This window comes from Littorina saxatilis, linkage group LG3, assembly GCF_037325665.1.
Source record: "Littorina saxatilis isolate snail1 linkage group LG3, US_GU_Lsax_2.0, whole genome shotgun sequence".
Taxonomy (NCBI): domain Eukaryota; kingdom Metazoa; phylum Mollusca; class Gastropoda; order Littorinimorpha; family Littorinidae; genus Littorina; species Littorina saxatilis.
Window position 1 is genome coordinate 41,395,879 of NC_090247.1, and position 25,786 is coordinate 41,421,664.

A 25,786-nucleotide genomic window follows, 5' to 3' on the forward strand; every position below is an offset into this window, starting at 1 on the left:
GGAGTCCATGGCTCTCTTGGTTCCTCTGGGCAGGGTCCACAAACGGCCTTTTCAGTTGGCACTGAAACCGTATGTGGACTCTCCTCGGGTGGACTGGAACGCCCTTGTCCCTCTTCAGGGATGGTTTCAGTCCACGACCCTTCAGTGGTTAGACACGGATTGGGTCTGCAGAGGAGTGCCGATTGCCTTGCCTCCCCCAGACATGGACCTCTTCACGGATGCGTCCTTGCTGGGGTGGGGGGCACACACGGACCTATGTACATCAGGTCTGTGGTCGGCGGAACAGAGCCTGTGGCACATCAACTTGCTGGAGCTAGAAGCTGTGGCTCTAGCTCTGGTCGAGTTTCTTCCCTCCCTTCATGCCAAGCATGTTCGTCTGTTTACAGACAACACGACAGTGGCAGCTTATCTCAACAAGCAGGGAGGTTCGCGGTCCCCGTCTCTCTCGAACAGGGCCTGCGAGATCCTGAAGTGGTGTTCGCAACACCATATCACGATCTCAGCCAGGTACCTTCCAGGGAGCCTGAACACTCTGGCGGACGCGCTCAGTCGCTCCGACAGGGTGCTTCAGTCGGAGTGGACGATCACTCACGGGGCACTGCTTCGCCTTTAGGCACAGGTCCAAAAGCCTTTGGTAGATCTTTTTGCCACAAGGTTCTCAAAGAGGCTTCCGGTGTTCGTCTCGCCGTTCCCGGATCCTCAGGCATGGCAGACGAACGCTTTGGACTTTCCCTGGACGGGTCTGGAGGCGTACGCCTTCCCGCCGTTTCCGTTACTCGGCAGAGTAATCAGAAAGGCGGAGTTGGAGGGGCCGGCCCTTCTGTTGGTCGCCCCCCTTTGGCCATCGCAGGCCTGGTTCCCGGACCTGCTCAGGCTCGCTCACGGTCCTCCCATTCCTCTCTCACTTGTGAGAGGGGAGCTGGTGCAGCCCCGAACAGGCGTTCCACACGAAGAGCCCCAGTTGCTCAAGCTTCACGTATGGAGGTTGTTCGGGACTCACTGATGCGTGCTGGAGCATCAGAATTGACGATGGACTTAGTCGGTCGCTCACACAGAGCGTCTACTTCGTCTGTTTATGCTTCACACTGGAGGGCCTGGGCTGCCTGGTGTTCTGCTGGTGGATTGAACTCTGTTGCTCCTCGCTCCATGCAAATTGCCAACCATCTTTCCTTCTTGTCCTCCCAGGGGGCTTCTGCTTCCTCTCTGAGGGTACGGAGATCAGCTATCTCAGCGACTCTCAAACAGATTGGACGTTCCATTAGTGTCAGCTGAGTGATTGCGGCAGTCATTAAGGGCGCGGCCCTTAAGGAGGCTAGATCTCGCTCTCCCACTCCTAAGTGGGATCTTTTCCTTGTGTTGGAATTCTTGCGTTCAGCCGAATTCGAACCTTTGAGCGACGCTAGCCTTTCCAATCTGACACGGAAAACTCTTTTTCCGTTACTGTTAGCAACAGCTCGTAGAGGTAGTGAAATTCACGCCCTCTCTGGAATTCCAGAGGATATCTCGTATGAGTCAGATGGCTCAGTCGCTTTGCGATTTCGCCCGGAGTTTCTGGCAAAGAATCAAGCTCCGGAACAAGCCTCTCCTCTGATTCTGGTCAAGCCCCTTACTAACGTTTTGGATCCGGACTTGGTTAATTGCCCAGTTCGTGCCCTTGGTTTTTACCTTGCTTGCACTCAGCCGGTCAGGTCTAGCTCACAGAGGCTTTTATTCATCTCGCTCAACACAGCAAGAGAAAAAGACATCTCTAAGGTAACATTGGCCCGGTGGGTGTCTTCCCTCATTAGACAAGCTTTTGGGTGGAGCCACTTGAACAAAGGGGGGGGCGCAGCCTGCCATTCCCCTGGACTCGGCCCGAGCCCATGAGACAAGGGCTTGGGCATCATCTTTAGCCGTCTTGCGCTCTAAGAGGCTAGATGAGGTGCTGTCCACAGCATTTTGGCGCTCTGAAGATGTTTTTATAAACTATTATCTTCGGGACGTCTCGGCTGTCCGTCAGGATAGCTCTCGTGGACTTCCTGCATTGATTGCAGCTGGCCAGTTTCTGGCAAGGATTTGAGAGTGAGTTTGAAATTTTTTCTTTCCCACCGCCTTGTTGAAGCTATCTGCTATATGTGATTCGGAGTAAGAATATGTAATTTAATCGAAAATTTTAAAAGTAAATTTTCATTTGATTAATATACTTACCCGAATCACATAGTGTATGCCCTCCCACCTGCCCCGCGTATGGTTTTTTAGTTTCTTTAAAGCCGTATGATTGTAGCCACGTGGTGATAGAGGAATTGACGTAGTACATACCAATGGGAGGTAACTCACAGAGTATGTGCTCATTACCATGGCTATTTTTTAGCTCTTTAGGTGATGGGGCTGCTTCCCTTTAAAAATGTTAGACGGGTAAGCGTTTTCAGACCTTAGCATCTCAGACTGTGTCAATGCTATATGTGATTCAAATAATAATCAAATGAAAATGTACTTTTAAAATTTTCGATTTTGTGTTATTTTGGGGCTTTGTTTGTATTTGTGTGTTTTTGTAACTCTTATTTTCCTTCGCCTCTATTGTAGCTTACTGCACTGAATCTGATACAATTATAACTGTATATTGAAGTAACAGACAACTGTAGCAAGTACATTGAACATGGAATTGGATGCATTTAAACAGTCACACATGGATATTATAAGATGTTTGGTGGCTTGTTGACAGACCAGCTTTTTTGTTGGTCCAAGGGGACCATATCGTCTTTTGCTTCATCTTTATCGACCAAGGCCGAAGGCCGCGGTTGATAAATATGAGACAAAAGGCGATATGCTCCCCGAGGACCAACAACAAAGTGCTGGTCTGACAACAAGCTACCAAACATCGTTTTTGTCATCATTTTGGTTGTGCAACAAAATGCACAATAACCCACAGGGAGACGAATTTTTAGAATCCAACTCCGGGCCACAAAGCATCGTCACAGTAGCACGAGATAACACGTGAAACTTGTATGTGACGTCAAACGTAGCTTGTTGACGCTTTTCTTCCAGTCTGAAAATGTACAGAGCTGCGATCATACCTGTGAATTCAGTAAGTGTTGAGCATATTTCTTTTCTTTTAAGTGTTTATGACTTTTCGTTGTGGATTTTGCGATTACAGAGATAAGCAAATTGACCATGAGTCGCTGCAGTAATTATCAACATTGATTGGGTCTTTGAGAGTGAATGCTTACAATCGTTGTCCTCGGAAACACAAATCCAAAGCCACGATGGTTCCACACATCAAACAATCAGCCTGATTGGCTTTTACTTTGACAATCCACGTTTCACATGAAAGCTCAAACCCATTCACAGGGTTCGTACAGAGTCCTTGAACCCTGGAAAACTCCTTGAAAATTGGAAAACCTTTTCCAGGCCTTGAAAAGTGCTTGAAAATAGAGTTTTGTTAAATAGTCATTGAAAAGTACTTGATTTTTCCAAATTGTTGCCTATACATTTCGTCAGCAGCTTGTCTTATTTAAAAAAAAATGCAACCCCCTTTTTTTTTCGTCAAATACAGTACACACATTTTGGGAGAATAAAAGATCGAGTGAAAACGAAAGTAGACGAACTATTACTAGTCACCCGTAGTTGCTTCCTTTCCCGGAAGTTGGCAAGGGAAACAACTACGGAATGACTAATAGTTTGCAGACTTGAAAAACTGAAGGTAAGCTTGGTGCTTTGCATTAATTTGAGGAAAATCATGTCCTTGAAAAGCATTTATTTGGTCCTGGAAATGTCCTTGAAAACTCATTGAATTGTATCAGCTGTGCCCTGCAGGAACCCTGCATTCACCACTTCGAGTTATTGCATGGGGAACATGAGATTTATTTACCAGGTGTTTGTGAATGAAAACTCGTGAAAATGATGACAAAGCCATTTATTGTGATGTCACTTGATTTTAGGGGATGACATGGAAAGTTATGTTTTGTGATAGTACAGTGCAACGAGGCTTGCTCTGAAATGCTTGTGGAAATTGTAGTTTTAGCAATATTTGCGACAATCAAATACTTTATTCCAATGATTTTTATTAGTGAACGCTGTTTAAGTGTCTTGTGCGCTGAAGTGACCTAGTCAGTTTGCTCCTTTGTTAATCTGTTGAATGCTTTGCAAGTGTTATGCTTGAAAGGGAGAATACTTCATGCTTGTTCTTGCAAGAGGGAAGGGAGAGAGTATCCACAAGTGTCATACAAAAATTGAATTTTGTTTTTATGCTGCAATGTTTGTGTGATTTTGGTTTACATCTGCATTGTGTTAGTTTCTACAAATGCTTTCGGCCAAGGTAAAAATATTCACATCCGTTCCCAGGATTCATGATAGCAGTCGATGCAAAATTCAAAATATTAATAATGCAGATTTTTGTAGCCAAAGCTAATTTATTCTTGAACTGCTGTTTTTAGTCTTTTCGTGTAACTTTCTCTCATGTTCCTTTTACTCATTTTTGTACAAAGCAAGTTTAATACATAATAGATACTGATTTAAAAGTGTTCCATGTTTGTATTTGCTCTGTGTTAACTACACATGTACTTTGTATGCAGACGAGTTAAAATCCAGTTCGTTACCTTAGGTACATGTACAAAAATGCTTGATCATTTTCATGTATTACACTGTTGAAATATATGCAGCGCTGTAGTTGTGAAGATTGTGATCTTTATGCACAAAGTTGCTAATGTGTGAAATAAAAAGTGTTTATGTATGGTTCTTTTGCAAAAATACTTTTTATAAAAATATAAACCAGAACAGATTTTGTTTTGTTTGTAACTTGTATGTCACAGAACACAGAAGAAGAAGAAGTATGTCACAGTATGAACCATTGACAAAGAAGTATGAAAGGCTTTGTTAAATGTCAGAGTGCTTAATTAACCAAATACAAGATAAAGATATCAATGAAGCAGGTCTTTCAATTTACAGGTGTGAACAGCAAGGTTTCATTAGCCATTGCAAGGTACCAAAGTTAAATTCCTCATGTTTGTCAAAAACAAAAAATGAAATGAATAATGAAATGTGAATAATGAAACAAATTAAATGTTACTAATCAAATTACATTTTGAGTTTAGTTGAACCAAATAAATTCTGTACCCTAGATAACTTTGAAAAGTGTCTGAAATTTGCAGGCCAAGACAGGCATTGTTATGAAAATGTTAATAGTAGAAGGTTCATAGAGTTCTGATGATTAGGTCTCTATTAAAAGTGCCTTCCTAATAAAGACCCAATTCTATGCAGAAGTTTGCATCAAGATTTGTTTTTTGTGTATTAACTGTATGTCCCCCCCCCCCCCCCCCCCCAAAAAAAAAAAAAAAAAAAAAGCAACAACATACACACACAAAAAGAAAAGCAGCAACAACCAGAAATGCATGTCATTTTTGTCATACAGATTTTTTTAATGTATTTAACTCTAAATCCCCCCCCCCCCCCCCCAAAAAAAAAAAAGCATGTTAATTCTGTGACACAGACGCTCATGAATAATTGATGATTAAACATTCTATATACATCAAGAAAAAAAGCTGCCAGCATAACATCTCTGTTCTAAAAGAGAAGTCTTTTGTCTCACAATTAACTTTACCATAACATAACTGTAAAATGTTGAGATGAGTACTGCAAAGAACCTATATATATATATACACCTCACTTACTTTAGTCTGAGGCATTTTGCAAATAAGGATTTTTTTTTAAACGTACAGCCAAACCTACGACAGAATCATTTCACAAATAAGATTACAGCAGGCATAGAGAACAAAACGATCATTTCAATTCACAGGCGTAAAGAACAAAACGATCATTTCAATTCACAAGCGTAGAGAACAAAATGATCATTTCAATTCACAAGCGTAGAGAACAAAATGATCATTTCAATTCACTACAAGCAGACTGAACAGAACCTGGGTGGACAACTCCCAGCCATAAATAATGTTCTCAAGATTTAAAGCGGTATATTATGGTGGATTAGGCACAATTATAAACAAATCAAGAATTCCAATAAAGAAAAACAGTAAATAAATTGATAACCATTCAGGTTAAACTTAGAATCAAACGCAACAAGTGTAAGCCAAACATCTATGATTTGTGAAATAACAACTTGAGTGAAAAACGAGATATAAAGAAACAAAAATAAGTAAAACCATTCACATTACATGTACTTTTAGTTACATTTCAGATTTTCGATGATTTGGCAGCACACTATTTAATGAATGAGTACATATATTAACTAAGCTTAACAAAAATGTTACCTTCCATATGAACCAGGTTTAGATATGAAAAGCGAACCTCAAAAGTCAAAATGTGTGCTCCCTCTCGAGAGTGACCCCATAAAGTAAAATGTTTTGTCTTCAGAGATGAAAAGGAATGCAGCCTTGTGTCTAACCTGCCCATGGCATTACTTTATTGTCTTCTTCCGCTACTTGCAATAATATCTTGAGTATGGGTGTAATTGTGCACATCTACTCAAATATCTGTCCATCTAACCTTTGATAGCAGATGAATGCATCTTTAAAGACCCCTCTGAAAATCACTCTTCGTCTTAACAAGATGGATACCGTCAAGCAAACATGAAGATGATGAGACCAACGAAAGTAAAAATGTGGCATCGCTGCCCAAATTTACCTGTTCCAGTCTGGTGTGCATGTTAACTCTCAACTGCTGCATGACAAATCCTATGAAGACCTTGCTAGTGAGACGTCATTTGATCATTCAAAGAAAAAGTCAAATGTACCCAAACTATACAAACTGACCTACATGGACAAATGCTGGAATGCCAAGTAAATTTCTAGAGCATGCTTTGGTGCTGGCACATCATTAATAACCGGTTTCCTCTTGCATTACTTTGAGACTTTCCTTGTATAAACAAAACAAGAAAGGTTAATTTTGGGACGTTCAATTTTTGACACAACAAAAGACAAGAACTCATTGCTTATGTATGAATTTGTCACTTACAGTTCTTGCTTGTTTTTTATTCTGGATTTTGAAACGTAAGTAATCTGCCTGTTTAAAAAAAGAAATTTTCATGTTACATTTGAATTGCATAGCTACAAAGATCAAGAGTCCAGAAACTCCACAATCTGCTGCGACTCCGACAGCCAGTACTGTGAGATGTCTCCACCATCACAGTGAACGTACTGATCAGAGACATACTTGCTGAGTTCCATTGGAAGAATACCAGTTGTACTCTGAGCAGGGTTTCACTGGATTTATACCCTTTAGAAAAGTTCATGTATTATTACATGTATTATTATATTATTATCATTATTCCTGCACACATGTGATGTACTAGGAAATGCCTCTAAGAACGCTTCTTAAATTATTTTCTTTACAAAGTGATGTGAAAGGCTTCCAAACTAAATGAGGTAATCTGATGTGAAATGTATTCACACGGTAACTGGAAATGAGGTCTGTACAAATCCTGCAAGAGGAAAAATCTCTGTATTATTCTCTTATTTAACTATCAGGACCAAACGAAAGACTGTCAAACATTAAGAAAACAATCTTAATGGATTACAACCCTTCCCTTTCAACTCACAAAAAAACTGAAACAAAACAGATAGCAAAACACACACTTCAGGATGCAATTAATACATTTGCCTAGTTCCAATGTGCAAACAAGTGAAACTTTGCAGAATCGACCTCCGACAAAAACAGTGATAGAATTAGAACTTTACTTTTACTTTATTTGGTGTTTAACATCGTTTTCAACCACGAAGGTTATATCGCGACGGGGAAAGGGGAGATGGAATAGAGGCACTTGTTAATTGTTTCTTGTTCACAAAAGCACTAATCAAAAAATTGCTCCAGGGGCTTGCAACGTAGTACAATATATGACCTTCCTGGGAGAATGCAAGTTTCCAGTACAAAGGACTTAACATTTCTTACATACTGCTTGACTAAAATCTTTACAAACATTGACTATATTCTATACAAGAAACACTTAACAAGGGTAAAAGGAGAAACAGAATCCGTTAGTCGCCTCTTACGACATGCTGGGGAGCATCGGGTAAATTCTTCCCCCTAACCCGCGGGGGGAGAATTAGAACTTGCAATGCATCACCTCAGGAAAATCTCATAAAGACGCACAATCATATTCACCTACCACAATTCACAAATGAATCATCTGAAACACTTAAAATCAACTGGATCAGGAGGCAGAATGAACCAGAGTGTTCACGATGGATAATAAACTTAAGTTGTTTAATCTTTTTAGAGACACTACTCAAAGTCAGTGATAGTGGGGTGGCTAGCAGCTCTCCTGAGTCTTCAGGAAAAAATTATTTTCAAAGTTAAGGCAAGTTAAAAAAAATGGAACAGTAATTCCAATACAAAAGTAACTTGAATGCATAACACCAAACCAACCAGATTTCTGTACATCTTTCTCGGCATGAACATGTTTAGTATTCCAACAACAAAATTACACAGTTTCTTTTCTCATGACAAATTTAACACTGACCTTTCAGTTTTATACAAAACAGCATGCTAATGCACAGCTCACTGACCAACATGAAACACAACATATGAATTAAAAAAATTTTTTAAAAAAATGAATACAATAGTACCCCATCAATGTCTCAGTCTGATGAATTACTGTTTGTCTTTTAGTTTCATTATTTAACCTGCAGATTTCACTGACATTTTCTTACAAAGAAATGACTGAAATCATGAAACGTGAATGAAAAGGGAGTACATCCTGTCACATTGGACGTCGACATTCGGCAGCACAACAGAAGTTATTTCAAAATCACCCAAAACTATCCCGTCATTTTGGCAGCATTGACACATTTTTCACAGTTGGCAGAAAGGTGATGTAAAGGACTGCTCAAAACTTCAGAAAATTGCCAAAACGTTCATGGCCATTAGGGCAAATTTGCAGAAGAAAATAAATCTTTTCAACGCCCTGCAGTGATGTGTGCTCATCATTTAAATCAAAAATTTTAGTGTAAATTTTCATTTGATTAATATACTTACCCAAATCTCATAAATAGCAATTTACTTCCGTTAAGTGCTTAAACGTTGAACACGCTTCCCTGGTAACACAAGGGAAGCCACTCCCCTAAAGAAAAAATCACATAAACAGTCACTAGACCACGTGATACCTCAGGGTAGGCTCCCCTTATCGCCACGTGACACGCGGCCGCCATCTTCAATTCACTTCTTGACAAGCCTGAGCAAGTCTGAAAGCGGGGTAGGTGGGAGGGCATTTGATATGAGATTTGGGTAAGTATATTAATCAAATGAAAATTTACACTAAAATTTTTGATTAAATTACATATTACTTCCCCAAATCTCATAAATAGCAGATTGCTACTTAAGGAGGTGGGATCATAAAACATGAATATAAGCAGACAGATAACTCACCCTAATTTCTGGGTAGAGCCTGCCCGGCAACCACGACCGCAGGTAGGACGTTGCATCCATCAGGACGAGTGGCAGCGACGTCCCTCAAATAGTAATTCAGGAAGACGTCTTCTGATCTCCAGTAAGCGGCGCCCAAGACCTCAGATAGACGCCTGGATTTGAGGACAGCGAGAGATGAGGCCCAAGCACGGGTCTCATGAGTCCTCGCCGAGGAGAGAGGAAGGATGAACTGAGAAGACCGTCCACCATCATTCTGCTGCCACCACACATAGGCTTGTCTAATGAGAGTGGAAGCCCATTTTGCTAAAGTGACTTTGGCAATGTCTTTGTGTCTAGCTGTGTTCGTGGAGATGAATAACAGCTTCTGACTACTAGCCCGAATGGGGCTTGTACGAGATAAGTAAGTCGTTAGCGCACGAACCGGACAGTTCATAAGATCTGGATCGTTTGGAGCTAAGATATTAGACAGTGGCATAACTGTGATCACTGGTGATTGCTGATCTGGCCTCTGATTTTTTGCCAGAAAATCTGGTCGAAAATTAAGTGAGACGGAACCGTCTGCTTGAAACGAAATGTCTTTCTGCAGGCCAGATAAAGAATGTACCTCGCTACCGCGTCTGGCCGTAGCTAACAGCAGTAACATTAATGTCTTGCGGGTTAGATTTTGTAAGCTTGCCACATGCAAAGGCTCAAAGTCTGACGATCTCAAAAATTCAAGGACAAGAAAGAGATCCCAAGCCGGTACTGGTTGTTTGGTTTTAATATCTGCAATCGAGGCGCCTTTCAGCACTGAAGCTATTGGACCGCCAAGATTGATAACATGCCCTAATTGTCGTAATGTTGAAGATATAGCTGATCTTCTAACCTTAAGGGAGGAGGCAGAACAACCTTGTGAAGACAACCAAGCCAAATGATTAGCGACTTGCATGGACCTAGGCGCTACTGGGTTGACGTTGTTTAACTGACACCAAGTATTCCAAGCCTTCCAGTGTGAGGTATAAACCGAACTTGTGGAAGCTCTGTGAGCTTTTTGAATCAACGAAACAGTGATGTCCGAAGCACCTGCGTGCAGAAGAGAATTTCTCACAACATCCACCCGTGAAGACGCAGAGACTGCGGATTTCCGTGAGGAATGCCTGTTCTTGGTTGTAGAAGCTCTCCCTTTACTAGATTGAGAGGGACGGGAGAGCCTCGAGACAGGCGCAGTAGGTCCGGATACCAGTGTTGGCTTGTCCACAAAGGAGCTACTAACACCAGAGAGGGCCGCTCCATCTCCACTTTTCGTAACACTTTCCCGAGCAGGGATGGTGGAGGAAACGCGTACGCAACCAGGCCCGACCAATCCAGTTCCATGGCGTTCACTGCCATTGCCTCTGGATCCGGACACGGGGAAACGAAGAGAGGAAGTCTCTTTGAAAACCGTGTCGCGAACAGATCTATCTGTGGCTTGTCGAAATGGACCCAAAGCCGCTGGAGTGCGTGATGCGTGATAGTCCACTCCGTGTGAATCACACGGGAAGACCGGCTGAGAGCGTCTGCCACAACGTTCAACCGTCCCGGAAGATGTTTCGCGGACAGAACGATCCGCTGTTGTTGGCACCAGGTCAGAATCTGACACGCTCTCAGCGACAGGGAGGGAGAGCGAACTCCGCCCTGGTTGTTGATATAAGCCGCAACCGTGGTGTTGTCCGTCAGGACACGCACATGTTTGTCTTGCAGATGCGACAGAAAAGCCAGAAGGCCCTGCGCCACAGCCTCGAGTTCGAGTCTGTTGATGTGGGATTTCATTTGGACAGCATCCCAGAGGCCTGAGGCCGTGTGCTGTTCCAAATGAGCACCCCATCCCACCATGGAGGCATCTGTGCAAAGCTCTGCACTGTAGGACGGAAGGACAATCGGAACGCCCTGCAAAATCCATTCCGTCTGCAACCATTGATTGGTTGTGCGACGAAACCAGTCCCGAAGGGGAACAGACACCTCCCAGCCTTGAGAGGCCGGATCGCAAGCCGCTGCTAGAGCTGACTGAAAAGGACGCTTGAACACTCGTCCCAGCGGTACAAGTTTGGACATTGATTCCATTTGTCCTAACACGGACGCCAGAATCCTCATAGGAGCACTGTGCTGCTTGTTCAGATTTCTGATTAAGTCTTGGAGTTTGTCCACTCTCTTGAGAGAGGGCCGAACGGTCCAGGCTACTGTGTCGAATCTCATACCCAGGTAAGAAAACTCCTGAGCGGGAGTGAGATCCGACTTGGTCTGATTGACTGCAAATCCCATATCCAATGCGAGACGCAGGACGACATGAGTGTGAGAAAGGCAAAGACCTCGATCCTGATGCAGAATCAGCCAATCGTCGAGGTACGCCCGAAGACGTACCCCCTTCTGCCGGATAAGAGCACAAATCTGTCGGACAACCATTGTGAAGATCCATGGCGCTAGGGATAGGCCAAAGGGCAGGGCCCGAAACTGGTATGCCTTGTTTCTCCACCGAAACCTCAACCACTTCCTGTCGCAAGGATGTATGAGAAGATGAAAATACGCGTCTGAGAGGTCGATGGAGGTGACCCAATCGCCCGGGCGAAGAGCGTCCCTGACCGTAGCTGGTGTTTCCATGGTAAAGCGTATGTCCCTTAGGTAGGCGTTCAGGGAGGAAAGGTCCAGAACTGGGCGCCACCCCCCTGAGGCCTTGGGTACCACGAAAATCCGGTTGTAAAAGCCGGGGGAGGAATGATCTAATACTACCTCCACCGCTTGCTTCCGTAAAAGGGCCAGAATCTCGGCATCTATGACCATGACTGATTCCTTGTTGGCCGGAAAAGAAAAGTGAGGGAGAACTCTGGTAAGAGGAGCCTTTTCCTCTTTCCAGAGAAGCCGGAACCCCGATCTGACTATCCCTACGATCCAATTGTTGGATACGTTCTGCATCCAAAATTCGATCGCCCGAGACGGACCGCCCACCATCACGGGAATGGAGGCTGCAGAGATAATCAGATCGGGGGGGAATCATTGGGGGTTGGGCTTTCGCCCAGACCCCCGAGACTTGCCAAAGGAAGGCTTCTTGTTGCTAGAAGAAGCACCCCTTCCACGACCTCGAGAGGAACCAGAGTTTTGCTTAAAGCTTCCTTTAGCCGCAGGGGCCATGTAGGTAGCAGAGCTGGATGGTTTGGTATGACTAGCGGAGCGTTGATTGTATCTGGCAAACTCCAAATCCTTTGCCTCTTGGGTCTCTTTGTGAAGAGCATCAAGAGCCAAAGGACCAAAGAGCGCCTCCTCCGTGAAGGGAGACGTGCGCAAAGAGTCAATAGTTCTCCGATCCTGCAGTCTAGACTCGGAGAGGAAGTTATCCCTTCGAGTGAAAACTGCATGAGCGTAGAGCCGTGCTGACGAGGCCATTTGTTGCGCCGAAACTTTAGCCAATGCCGACAAAAGTGCCGCCACATCCTGTTCGCTTGCATCTTGCCTGAACTCAAAAGGTTCTAGGGAAGAAGTAAGCGCCCGCGTCAAAGACCGCAGCAGCGTATCCGAGAGGGATGCAAGTTCCAGTGCAGATCTGCCTGTTTCCTCTAACCCCAGAAGAGAAGATTCAGTGTAAGGAAAAGCTTTATCCTTCTTGAAATGCTCAAAACGCAGGAAGTCAACAGCTGGAGTCACCGGAAGTGGAGCCCGAGGTAGGGCAAAAGTTTGAATCAACCCGCGATTGGAATGTTTCAACACTAACTTCCTGTGTGTGGCATGACGAAACACAGAAGCCTGCTGCTCTGTGGCCAGCCATGAATCCACTGAAGGGGGAACCGGTCCATGCGCCACCAGAAGTGGCACTGGTCGAAGAGGAATGTTACTACCCAGAGGTGGGTGAGTAGCCAAAACTTTCGCCATTTCATAAGCCACCAAGGGAGATTCTGAGAAACGAAACCCCGAGGCGACAGGTTGCGATGGTAAAAAATCGTCAACAGCTGATTTAGGAGGAGCAGAAGCGTCTACACCTGCGACCACCCCTTCCGGAAAATACCGTGAGGTCACCTCTGCTGCAAGCGCAAGAGCCTGGATAAACCTTGCCGGTAAACGGAAAACTTCCTCATCCTGTTCGGAATTAGCACTTCCGTAAACAGACGAAGAGTCCTGCGCAAAAGCGCTTCCTTCCGGTAAGAAACCGCGTTCAGTACACTCAGTATTACTGGCAGCGGTAACCGGAACCGAGCGAGGTCGATCACCGGAAGTGACCGCCTCTCGAGACATCTGGCCAATGTCCTCTTCCGGTTCCTCAAGCGGACCGGAAGATGCCTGTGCTATCGACGAAGCGTTATGTAATATACGCTCGCGACGCACCCCCAGAGGGGTGGCACAAGAGACGTCCGCAAGAAAGGAAGGTGTACCCGCTATTGGACGCTCTTGTAAGACACGCTGGTCACCCACTGTCGCGGAACGACAGCTGACTTCCTGTGCCTGACCAGACATACCTTGAAGGTGAGGGACACCTGAAGCCAGTTCCGGAAACGAGCATGGCCACTCGTACCGACCGGAAGACGGAGACTCAACCGAGACGTCGGCCGACGTAACGGTAGCTGAAGGTGTACGCAATTTAGCCAAAGATTGCACACCACCAACCCTAGAAGGAAGAATGGACGTACCACGACTAGACGCTCTCCTTTCCTCAGCAAAAATGTCTTTAAGCTGACCAGCAAAGGAATGAAAAATCTCCATCATTTGCTCCTTGTCTAACGGAGCTTTGTCTGCCGGATTAACGCTAAGTCCAGGAGCGGCAGAATCAACAAGAGACTCAGGAGGATCAATAACAACACTAAATGAAGTATCATTGAGAGGGTCCGTAACAAGAACAGTAGGATTGGCTTTCGTTTTCTTAGCTGACCGCTTAGAAGAAGAATCTGAACTCGCTTCTTTTGATGCAGACGCACGTTTCTTATGTTCTTTGTCAGACATGTTGACCGAAAAAGTTGTATCAAACAATTTCTACAACAGAAAACGCTAGCCACAATACGAAATAGAAAGGTCTCACCCGAACGTAGAGAAAACCAGGGAACAACTCAGCTTCAAAAAAGCTGAAACGGCCACAAAAGGCCGGAGCGTGAACCAACACGTCTGAGCAGCTCAGGCGTTGGAAGAGAAGTGAATTGAAGATGGCGGCCGCGTGTCACGTGGCGATAAGGGGAGCCTACCCTGAGGTATCACGTGGTCTAGTGACTGTTTATGTGATTTTTTCTTTAGGGGAGTGGCTTCCCTTGTGTTACCAGGGAAGCGTGTTCAACGTTTAAGCACTTAACGGAAGTAAATTGCTATTTATGAGATTTGGGGAAGTAATATGTAATTTAATCAGAATTATCTGAATTTGTCACTGCGTTCACAGGGAAACTACAAAACAAGTCGCGTAAGGCAAAATTACTACATTTAGTCAAGCTGTGGAACTCACAGAATGAAACTGAACGCACTTCATTTTTTTACAATGACCGTAGTCCGCCGCTCGTGCAAAACGCAGTGAAACTGACAAGCCTGTTTAGCGCGGTAGTGGTTTCGCTGTGCTGCATAGCACGCTTTTCTGTACCTCTCTTCGTTTTAACTTTCTGAGCGTGTTTTTAATCCAAACATATCATATCTATATGTTTGTGGAATCAGGAACCGACAAGGAATAAGATGAAATTGTTTTTAAACCGATTTTGGAATTTTAATTTTGATCATAATTTTTATATTTTTAATTTTCACAGCTTGTTTTTAATCCGAATATAACATATTTATATGTTTTTGGAATCAGAAATTGATGAAGAATAAGATGAACGTAAATTTGGATCGTTTTATAAAAAAAAATTTAATTACAATTTTCAGATTTTTAATGACCAAAGTCATGAATTAATTTTTAAGCCACCAAGCTGAAATGCAATACCAAAGTCCGGCCTTCGGCGAAGATTGCTTTACAAAAATTTCAATCAATTTGATTGAAAAATGAGGGTGTGAAAGTGCCGCCTCAACTTTTACAAAAAGCCGGATATGACGTCATCAAAGACATATATCGAAAAAATGAAAAAAACGTCTGGGGATATCACACCCAGGAACTCTCATGTAAAATTTCATAAAGATCGGTCCAGTAGTTTACTCTGAATCGCTCCACACTCACACACACACACAGACACAGACATACACCACGACCCTCGTCTCGATTCCCCCTCTATGTTAAAACATTTAGTCAAAACTTGACTAAATGTAAAAAGAAAATAAGAACACACACACACACACACACTATCTGTTTCTTCCCTCCTCCCTCTAAGAGACATCATTTCTGAAGTCACTGGCCTACACAGTTACACATGCTCTAACTCTCTGTTTTGGAAAATAATTAATTTTGTAAGTCACAGACCTATAGAGTTACACACACACCCTCTCTCTCTTTCTCTCTCTCTGAAACTTCATGTCTGAAGTCACAGGGCTACACAGTTAAACACAAACATGCTCTTTGTCTCTGAGACTTCATTTCTGAAGTCACAGGCCTACACAATTGCACATGCACACGCTCTCTCTGTCTAGTAGACTTCATTTGTGAAGTCGCATGCCTACACAAGGACAGGCTGTTTTCCCTCGCCCTCCTTCATCAGCACTGGCATACCTTTGTCGCCTGCTTGCACATCTAATGAGTTTCTGCGCACTTTTTTGGCCAGTCCCTCCAGGACAGAGGCAGACTCTGATCGAGCTTTGGCCGCCTTTTCCGGAAGAGCTTTCTTCCCGGAGTTGCTGCCTTTTTCTGCTGCCTTTCCTTTGCCACCTTCTGCGTCTGCAGCAGGCTTTTCCACTGCCTTTCGACGACGCTTTTTCTTGGGCGGATCAGATGCGGGAGTTGGGAGTGCAAGTGACTGCGCCGACGGCTGTCTGCCTGCGGTGGTTCTTTCTGGTTCGGGTGTGGGCAACGGTCGCTGGTTGGCCACGGCCATCAGGGCATTGATGGGACCCAGCATGCTGGGGTCGATGGTGGCGTAACGGCCGGAGCTCAGGAGGACTGTGTTATCCGACCCGGGCACGCGGTTGACAATGTACTCTGCCGAGTTGCTGCCACTGCTTTCAGACGTAGGAGCACCGTTAGCAGCTACAGAAGCAATAGCAGGAGGGCCCGCTTTGCCGACCTTGCTGAACGACACAGGCACCGAAAGCTGGGAAAGCTGCTGGGCAGCCGACAGACTCTGCAAGAACTGCGCCTGCTGCTGAAGCTGCAGCTGCTGAACCTGATGAGGCTGAAGGGGGACATACCTCCCGGCCAAGGCCGGCGTGGACTGCAGGATCTGACGGGGGCTACTGGTGGTGATCGTGCCGTTGCCGTTCCTCAGCAGAGCCAGCTGGGAAGACAGGGACACAGTGACACCCATGGGGGACGAGACAGAAGCGTTGACAGAGTCTTTAGGCGCGGTGTTGATGACCAGGCGAGGGCTGGCGCCGGTGTCGCTGTCCACGTCGTTTGCGTTACCCTCCTCCATGCTGCCGGGTTCACGCAGTTTCAACACCTGCCCCATCTTCTTGGCCTGAACACACAATGGATCTTTTGAGGCAAGGTTTTGACTGTGTATGCTTGTGTGTGAATGTGTGTGTTTCATGTCTGTGTGCTGCTTCTTTATCCAGGTCTGTGCATAGGTGTCTGTTTCAGTTTAAAAAAGATAAAGAGGAAGGGGTGCAAACTCATGATACACTGATCTCAACCCACAGAACCAACCCTAATCATTTAACACTAACCCTCCCCAACTCATCAATCCCAAAAGCTCTTCACCGCTGCCAACAGATAGTGTAAAAACAGAAAAATCGGCAGACACCTTAGTGCAACAACAACTCTCTCTCACCTCCTCATCAATGCGATGGAACTGCCAGGGCCACTTGACATTGTAGAGAAACTGACGCTGATCAAAGCGGTTGTCGTCGGGGCTGTAACTCTCAGCATGATAGGAGGGGGTCAGTACCGTCATCTTGTGGCGATTGATAGCATACAGCTGGAAGAACAGCTTCACTTTCTCTGCAATCTGGTATCACCATACAAGAAAACCATAATCAGACCAGAATGAGTGTGTCAAATATTCTCCTGTCATTTAACTTGAGTATTATCAGAAAACCGAAAAACAACCAGGTAATAGTAATAGAATGAGCTTGGTGATACATGTAATACAATGCATGAAGTGTCAAATTTAAACAAAAAACAAATGAAAGAAATTTAAAGTGACAAACTCAGCTCTGTAATTCTTTGCCCTCAACACACATATCATACATTTATAAATTGCTTAATATAACAAAAATTGTCCCAATCATAAAACTGATCCCTGAAAAAATGTTCTTTCTTTATTTGGTGTTTAACGTCGTTTTCAACCACGAAGGTTATATCGCGACGGGGAAAGGGGGGGGGAGATGGGATAGAGCCACTTGTTAATTGTTTCTTGTTCACAAAAGCACTAATCAAAAAATTGCTCCAGGGGCTTGCAACGTAGTACAATATATGACCTTACTGGGAGAATGCAAGTTTCCAGTACAAAGGACATTTCTTACATACTGCTTGACTAAAATCTTTACAAACATTGACTATATTCTATACAAGAAACACTTAACAAGGGTAAAAGGAGAAACAGAATCCGTTAGTCGCCTCTTACGACATGCTGGGGAGCATCGGGTAAATTCTTCCCCCTAACCCGCGGGGTGTCCTGAAAAAATTACGAAACCTGGTTTTGTCATAGAAAAATTGTACCCCACAAGTTTGCAATCGCTTTTCCTTCTTCCAAGCATCGTTGGTAAATTTCTGACCTGACCACCTGAGAGCCTGTAACAGTGGAACCTGCCTCTTGAGACCTCTAACAATCTGAGAAAATCAGGTCTTAAAAGGAGAAAGTCTTAAATGTAGGGGGTCTTAAAAGGGGGGTTCCACTGTACATGTATTATGTTCAACAAAACGGTCTCCATACCTCCTCTGGCGAGTGTTTGTTGTTGGAGAGATGCAGCAGTTTGCAGAACATGCTGTAAGGACCGCAGGCCTGCTGTTTCCGCAGCTTGCCGTACACCGACAGCTCCTCATACGTCATCCCCATGTCTTGCTGCTCACATAGTTTCAGTCATCATTCAATTTGTACATTGCATCAAATTCACCTCCAGCCCAACAGTAATGTATATCTGGTCTGGATTTCTACCACATGTTATTTTATTTTTTTTATCTACACCCTAAACCCTTGGCTGCTGTTTTTAAGAAAAAATGGTCTCCTACTGGTTTAAAAAATCATTTAGATATTTGTAACAACTGCAACCATTTCTGGTTTGATTGTTACATTAAAAATGCCAGACATAAGCTCAGAAAATGATGTTTAATAATATTTACCAGTAGACACTCATTCAAAACTGCTCAACGACCTCTTGCTAAGTTTCAAATTGTGGTGCAACAAGACATCTGTTCAGTTAGAAATGACTCACCTCATCTGTTTGTGCCAGTTCTCCATCCGACAACGGCTCCAGTTCAGCTGTAGGTGGAGCATGATAGATACTGAAATGAAAAAAAAATAATCAGAAACAATTCTTATTCAATATTGGGGTAAAACTAAAAACAGCACGGTACAAGAGAAAAAAATTATAAAAAAATATTAATTTAAGTTCAACTCTACTGGAACTACAGTACAGCAACATGGTCAGGTAGTAATCTCCTTCATTCCCCACAGATGACAGCAGCAGTCGATAGATCTCAAAAATGTTTGCTTTTTAAATGAACAGGTAATATTTCATCAACAGTGAAAGAACAAACCTATAACATTTACAATGACAACACCACCTGGTTTGTTTCTTTTTTGCATTCATGGGCTGAAACTCCCATGTACACCCATGTGTTGTGCACGAGTGGGTGTCTACGTGTATGACCATTTTTACCCCGCCATTTAGGCAGCCATACGCTGCTTTCAGGGGAACAACACCACCAACTTTCAGAATGACTTCCTACCTTTCAAGAGAGCTGAAGCCAAAGCGCTCCCTGCAGTGGTTGACGAACGTGCGCAGGTCAGTCTTACTGATGCCGCCAATGGGGTTGATGTCAGCACTAGAGCAGTCATACTTGGTCATGTAGCCACGCAGACTGAAAAGTCAGACAGATGTCATGATCATCTGGTTCGTCCATCTTCATAATTTAATACTAATAATACTAATGAGGATATTTATATGGCGCAAATCCTAAAACAGTTCTAAGTGCCTCAATTTAAACTGAAATACTTGATGTTTTATCACTACAAACTCACAAAAAACTCAAAACTAAGAAAAGTAGTTGGCTTACCAGCGCAAACCAAGCACTCTCCATGCTCTCCAAAACCTCTAACGGAAAAAGTAGATACTAAACTAATGCAACGCATGCACAATGGTACCTGTGATGTAAGGCCCCTCTAGTGAAAGAACACCTCCCAATAAAGGACACTTTCTGTAATCCCTTTGTCTATTATCCAGACCAAAACATACCTGCCATGAAAAAACACCTGCAATGTGAGGATACCTTTGATTGGTCTTAACACTTTCGCGACGGGAGGTGACTATATTAGTAATAGCGCTGCAACGCCCACGGACGGGAAGTGACTATTTTAGTATTAGACATACAAGGTACACGACTCGTGATTGCTTCCCGGTTTTTGAAGCTTGCAGTAAATTGAGTTGTTTCCCTTGATACACGTGGTTTTCTCTTCCGGCTTGATCAAATTAGTGCAGATTTGCATGGTGTTTTCGAACAAAAAAAATGAATCGAAGGCGAGCCTTGTCACGGGAGGAGATTCTCCGGATGTTGGGTCTTGAGGATCCTGTAGATCATGATACATCGTGTCGTTTTAGCCTCAAGAAAGCGATAATAGCAGTGATATTGAGGAAGAAGCAGTCCCGTTGTTGCTAGTACGAGTCGGCAACTACACGTGGTAGGGGGTGATACTGCTAGACGAACATGTATCTCGGAATCGTGCAGGAGCTATGGGGGCGTGGCAGCACTGATAACAATGGATGGCTGGAGCCTTCAAATCCTTTTGGAATTGTTCATAGGTGTACAGTTGGTACTTTGTTGTGAAAATGTGACTTATATTCAATATGGATTACCTAGACATCATTTGGTGAGTGTTACAGGCATTTGAGTCAGGATGCTAGCTGTGAGTGAATGCTGCGTGATTTGCTTGTTTTTTTCTTTGTACTGTCTCCTTATTTCTGTGTACAATGTTAACAATATTTCAGCTAATTCATAGGTTTTACACCTTGTTTGGTTATAACATTATTTATAATACTTTCTGTTAAAAAATAACTTTTAACAAGAAGAGCAAACGCTCGATCGAGTCACTTTCGCAGTTCTGAATATTATATGAGGCATCAGATGGACAGGAAGAAATTGCTATTCACAACACAATACAGATGTAAATAATTTGATGTAAAGAATAATCCTATAAAGTTTGAATCAAATCCGATGAATAGTTTCAGAGATATGATATTTCAATTTTTTTCCTTCAAGACATACCTGTGACCTTGAAAAAGGTCACCAAAGCAGACGTCAAAGTGTAGAGGTCACTGGGAGTCACGTTCACATAAAATTTGAGCCCGGTCACTTTTATAGTTTCCGAGAAAAGCCCAACGTTAAGTTGTGTGTTGCCGAACAGAAAAGGCTAGTTATCTCCCTTGTTTTTCTGATAACGTTCGTAAAAGGCTACAGATGTAAATACTTTGATGTAAAGAATAATCCTACAAAGTTTCAATCACATCCGATGAACTTTGTCAAAGATATAAAATGTCTAATTTTTCCTTTGACGCTGACCTGTGACCTTGAAAAAGGTCAAAGGTCAACGAAACCATCGTTAAAGTGTAGAGGTCATTGGAGGTCACGACTAAACAAAATATGAGCCGGATCGCTTTGATAGTTTCCGAGAAAAGTCCAACGTTAAGGTGGTGTCTACGGACGGCCGGCCGGACGGCCGGCCGGCCGGACGGCCGGCCGGCCGGCCGGACAGACTAACACTGACCGATTACATAGAGTCACTTTTTCTCAAGTGACTCAAAAAAAGCAGTGGATAATAAAACACACACAAAAAAACGTTAAAAAACACAAATTATCCCCCTTTCACCCCCCTTTGCTAAAACAAATCGCGTGACAAACTTATAAATACTAAAATAGCACGACTGAACTGGGCATCCATTTTTGAATTAGTACACAAAATTTGGTGGCGATTGGACTTAATTCAAGCTTGCTAGACAGATTTCTTTAGTTACTGATTTTTGGGAAGTTTCTTGGTGGCAAGCTTGGGCAGGCAGGACGTTAACGCCGTGGCAGTGCTAGTCACAATAGTGTTAAGGGTGTCCTTTTATTGCAGGTCCCATGGTAATACCGTACTGGCGCTAAAAAATGGCATGCATGCACATCAAAACAATTCATGCATGCACATCAACACACACACACACACTATCTTCTCTGACTCACCTCTCGTCGACATTGGCTGACCCCAGAACAAGCAGCCCCCCAGACCGACCTCTGGCCCACAGAGACAGCTGAGCAAACAGGTAGGCCAGCACCATCCTCACTCTTGCCTGCACAAAAGAATAAAGGATGATTTCCTGAACAGTTACTCAAGTGTATCTTTAATAGAGGAACAAACTCATGTCTGTTTCTAAGACTCAAAAGGAAGTGCTCTGAATGTACACACCAACTGTTGGTTCGAGTTATGCACACCTGACAGAATGAGAAGCACAAATGAACAAACAATATTCCTTAAAATGAAGAAAGGACTCTCGTGAAGATGTTGGGAGACTGGTTTGGCATTACGTTCACTTGCTTTTGTTGTTACATCTAAAACACTTACTTCCCTTTGTATCTTGTGCTTGGTTACGAGTCATGGTGTCAACAACTAAAAACTCTAAAGTTCTGCAAGAAATTAGGCAACAGACCAGACAAGTTGCACTCTCTCACATAATTTTCTTGTGCATTTAGAAAACACAACAATCTTCAAGACACAGTTACTGACACACCTATTCTCACCTGCACATTCTGCATAGCCAAGTTCTCCCTCAAACTGCCGCCATGTGCTCTGAACTTGGGCACCATGTTGACGGCAGTGGAGAAAATCTTGAGTACTGCTGCCACCGCGGTGTCTATGCTGATGGACAGGTGGTAGCTGTGACAAACATATTTCATCAATCTTCATACCTTAGAACTCGCTCACATATTCTTATCCTGAATTTGTTCCAAGTTTACGTGTATATATATCTATATATATATATATACGACTAGTGTCTGTGTGTCTGTTCGCGATGCACGGCCAAAGTTCTCGGTCGATCTTTTTCAAATTTGGAGACCGTATTCAGCTACACCCCGAACACAACCTCATCGATGAGATATTTCAACACGTGCTCTCAGCGCACAGCGCTGAACCGATTTTGGTTTTTCTGTAGATCCACTATATCCATTCCCAGTAACTCTTCCTTATCTTCTCCAGTGTTTTGTTTTGAGCGTTTATCTCCCTTCCTTCGTGTGGCGTCAATCCATATTCCCGTTACTATGTTACTATTTTGAGAAGGTCACTGCACGTTACTATTTTTAGATCTCCCTTCCTTCGTGTGGCGTCAATCCATATTCCCGTTACTACGTTACTATTTTTAGAAAAGCCGGGTCCCAGGCTCGGCTCTACTTCTTCCCGGCGAAGCCGGTACCCGGCGAAGCGGGTAATCATCTAGTATATATATATATATATACTTGAAACAGCAAAATAGTAACAGACTGTAACCAAAATATGTGTGTGTGTGTGTGTGTGTGTGTGTGTGCATGTGTGTGTACATGTGTGTGCTTGCATGTACACTCATGTGTGCCTGGCTATCTGTACATTCATATTCGTACACCTGTGTGTGCATTTAAATATGCTAGTCTTCTAGTTTGTGAATTCAGAGCACTTCAGTCGTTGAAATGCTGTATTCTTGAAAGGCTTTTCCCTTTTGACACACAAACCTGCACTGCGTTGAATAAAAACAACAACGTTCTAACTAAAATAATAACATACAAAGCTGTCTGACCTGCCGATTTGATTGGCCAGCTGAGCAGATCTGTTGCGCGTCTCATTGGAGGAGTTTTCAGAGCCCATGTAGCATGTGGTGAAGATGCGATTGGCCAGCTCCCGGGGGTCCTTGGGAACGTAGTCCGGCTGACCCACAATCCTCTGGATGTCGCTCAGCACTGACCGTCCTGAAACACACAGCACAACAAAATGCTTGTCAACATCCACTCCGGTCGTCTCTTACACATGGGACAAATACTCATATCTGGATGATTGAAAAGTTTTGAGAATGCAATTCTTAATTCTTGGCAAATGTGATGTATTTTATGTCTGTAATCGCACGAGACTACATGACAAGTTTCCTTGTTTTTATAAGGACAGTAACTTTATTAGTCTTGAGTCTTGAAATATTGTTCTGGTTACAGTCAACATCATTAAAACCTCCAAACAATTTCAGAGAAGCGCATCTCAAAAGAGAATGAGTTTAAAATGGTGATAAATGTACAGAGAACATTTGAGAAAACAAGGGTAGTAAGTCTTAAAAACCAGGGTCATAAAACAGGGGTTCCACTGTATTATCATCTTTGGGGGGACCAGGTAGCTCAGATGGTAGAGCACTGGACCTGGGATCCTAGGGTGACGGGTTCGAATCCAGGTTGGAACGGACATGGGTCAACTTTATGTGCAGACTCAGATACATTATCCATGTTCCACCCCCGTGTCACCATAGTGGCACGTAAAAGACCTCGATCATTCTGCCATAATTAAGTGCAGGTGGCTGATTACACATAAAAACACATTCACCTGAGTGTCTCATCTAAAGTCAGGGTAACATGCCCCTAATGGTTTCACTGTGAGGGTGTAAAACAACATTATCATCAATATTATCATTTAGATAACAATGTAAATGTGGACATGTTATTTTGTCTTTAATCACATGTTTCAACACTTTCAAAAACAACAAAAACTAAATAAATGTCACTCACTGCCACTGCTGACAGCCTCCACCACCATGTGACACATGGACGCCACCAGGCAGGCCGTGGCAGAGCTGTCAATGCCACCAGAAAGTGGAAGAAAAAATCCACCTTGTGCGCTGCGTCGCAAATAGTCCCACATCCATATGGCTGGGCCGAGCCTGCAGTCATTAATATAAAGCAAATGAATTATGAACTCACTTTCACAATCTTAATGCAAATGATATGAATGAACATTCCTTGCTTTATCTTAAAAGAACAAAGGGAAGTAAACCCTCAAAAGACGATACTAAGTTAGACTGAAAGTTATGCGGAATCTGTCGCCTGAGAGAATAATAAGCCTACAAATGAGCAAACAACTTTCATTCCTTTTCATTAATGACATATTCATGTATGCAAGATTTGTTCAGTGCCAAAAACAGTTGCCTTCATATGTATAGCACTGGTAAATGTATCTTTTCTCAATTTCTGTCATACACAAATGTTGCCTAATGCAACTAAAAGCATACCAAAACAAGATTTTTATCAAGGCATAATATTATGGATTCAAAACAAGTCTTCAGAGGAACTGTCATAAAAAAAATCATGCACATTTAAACACTTTTTTTTTCTCTCATGAAAATCAAAAGTTGGAGCTCCTAACCCTAACCACGTAAAATGCCCACAATACAGGTACAGAGAAACCAGAAACTTGGAACATGGAGGTGACATCTGCTTTATTTTACTGACAAAAACTTCAACATTCCATCTAACACTCATGGTCACACTCACCGAATCTCTTCTGCAGCAGGTAACAAAGTGAACTGTATGGGACTGGAGGCTCTCAGCAAGTTGTCGTCTTCTCTGTTCGACAATGCATAGTCCACCTGAATTCGTGGGAAAGGCTTGGACCTAGCAGCCTGCAACAACATGGCAATCATTCAGTCACAGCAAGCAAGTCCTAGAGCGTGACAGATGAGACATCCTCGCTAAATGCTGTATGAACACACTTCCTTAAGGGGAGGTGGGCCAGTGCACTACCTTTTTTTTAATTTTCAATGTTTTATTGTGTCTGAATGTTATTTTATGAAAGAAATGAACAAATGATGACAAAGAATAGTCACTTTTTGTATTTTCGGTTGCTGGTTTTTGTTTTACGCGACAAAAACAGTCAAAATACAGACAAAAGTGGAGTACAGGAGATACACGGATTTTCATCAGATGTGATTGTCACACTTCTAATTATTGTTTTATTTTATCCTTCTGGGTATGCTCTAGGGGATTACGAAGCAGATCTTGTTTATTATATTTATATTTGGAGTTAGGAACACTTCTTTGTTACAACTGTCAAACTTTAGGGTAACGCTTGCGAAATTATTTTTTGAAATAATCTGGATATGACTATAATAAAATTTCAGCAAAATCCCTTCGTAATCCCCCAGAATGTTATATTCTGCACAAACTACAAAAGAAAATATTGCT

General features: G+C 43.2%; 1 protein-coding gene across 1 annotated transcript in view; it reads right to left on the reverse strand.

Moving 5' to 3' along the window:
- Positions 1-8,228: 8,228 nt before the first annotated feature.
- Positions 8,229-25,786, reverse strand: part of LOC138962383 (glutamine-dependent NAD(+) synthetase-like) — a 33,941-nt gene continuing 16,383 nt past the window's right edge. The window contains exons 10-19 of the mRNA XM_070334187.1: positions 25,097-25,224; positions 24,335-24,486; positions 23,368-23,536; positions 22,340-22,475; positions 21,785-21,891; positions 19,298-19,429; positions 18,781-18,850; positions 18,282-18,410; positions 17,178-17,354; positions 8,229-16,865 (exon numbers count right to left, since the gene is read on the reverse strand). Of these exons, the coding sequence (XP_070190288.1) occupies positions 15,909-16,865; positions 17,178-17,354; positions 18,282-18,410; positions 18,781-18,850; positions 19,298-19,429; positions 21,785-21,891; positions 22,340-22,475; positions 23,368-23,536; positions 24,335-24,486; positions 25,097-25,224 (2,157 nt within the window). The 3' untranslated portion in view covers positions 8,229-15,908. The remainder of the gene's footprint in view (positions 16,866-17,177; positions 17,355-18,281; positions 18,411-18,780; positions 18,851-19,297; positions 19,430-21,784; positions 21,892-22,339; positions 22,476-23,367; positions 23,537-24,334; positions 24,487-25,096; positions 25,225-25,786) is intronic.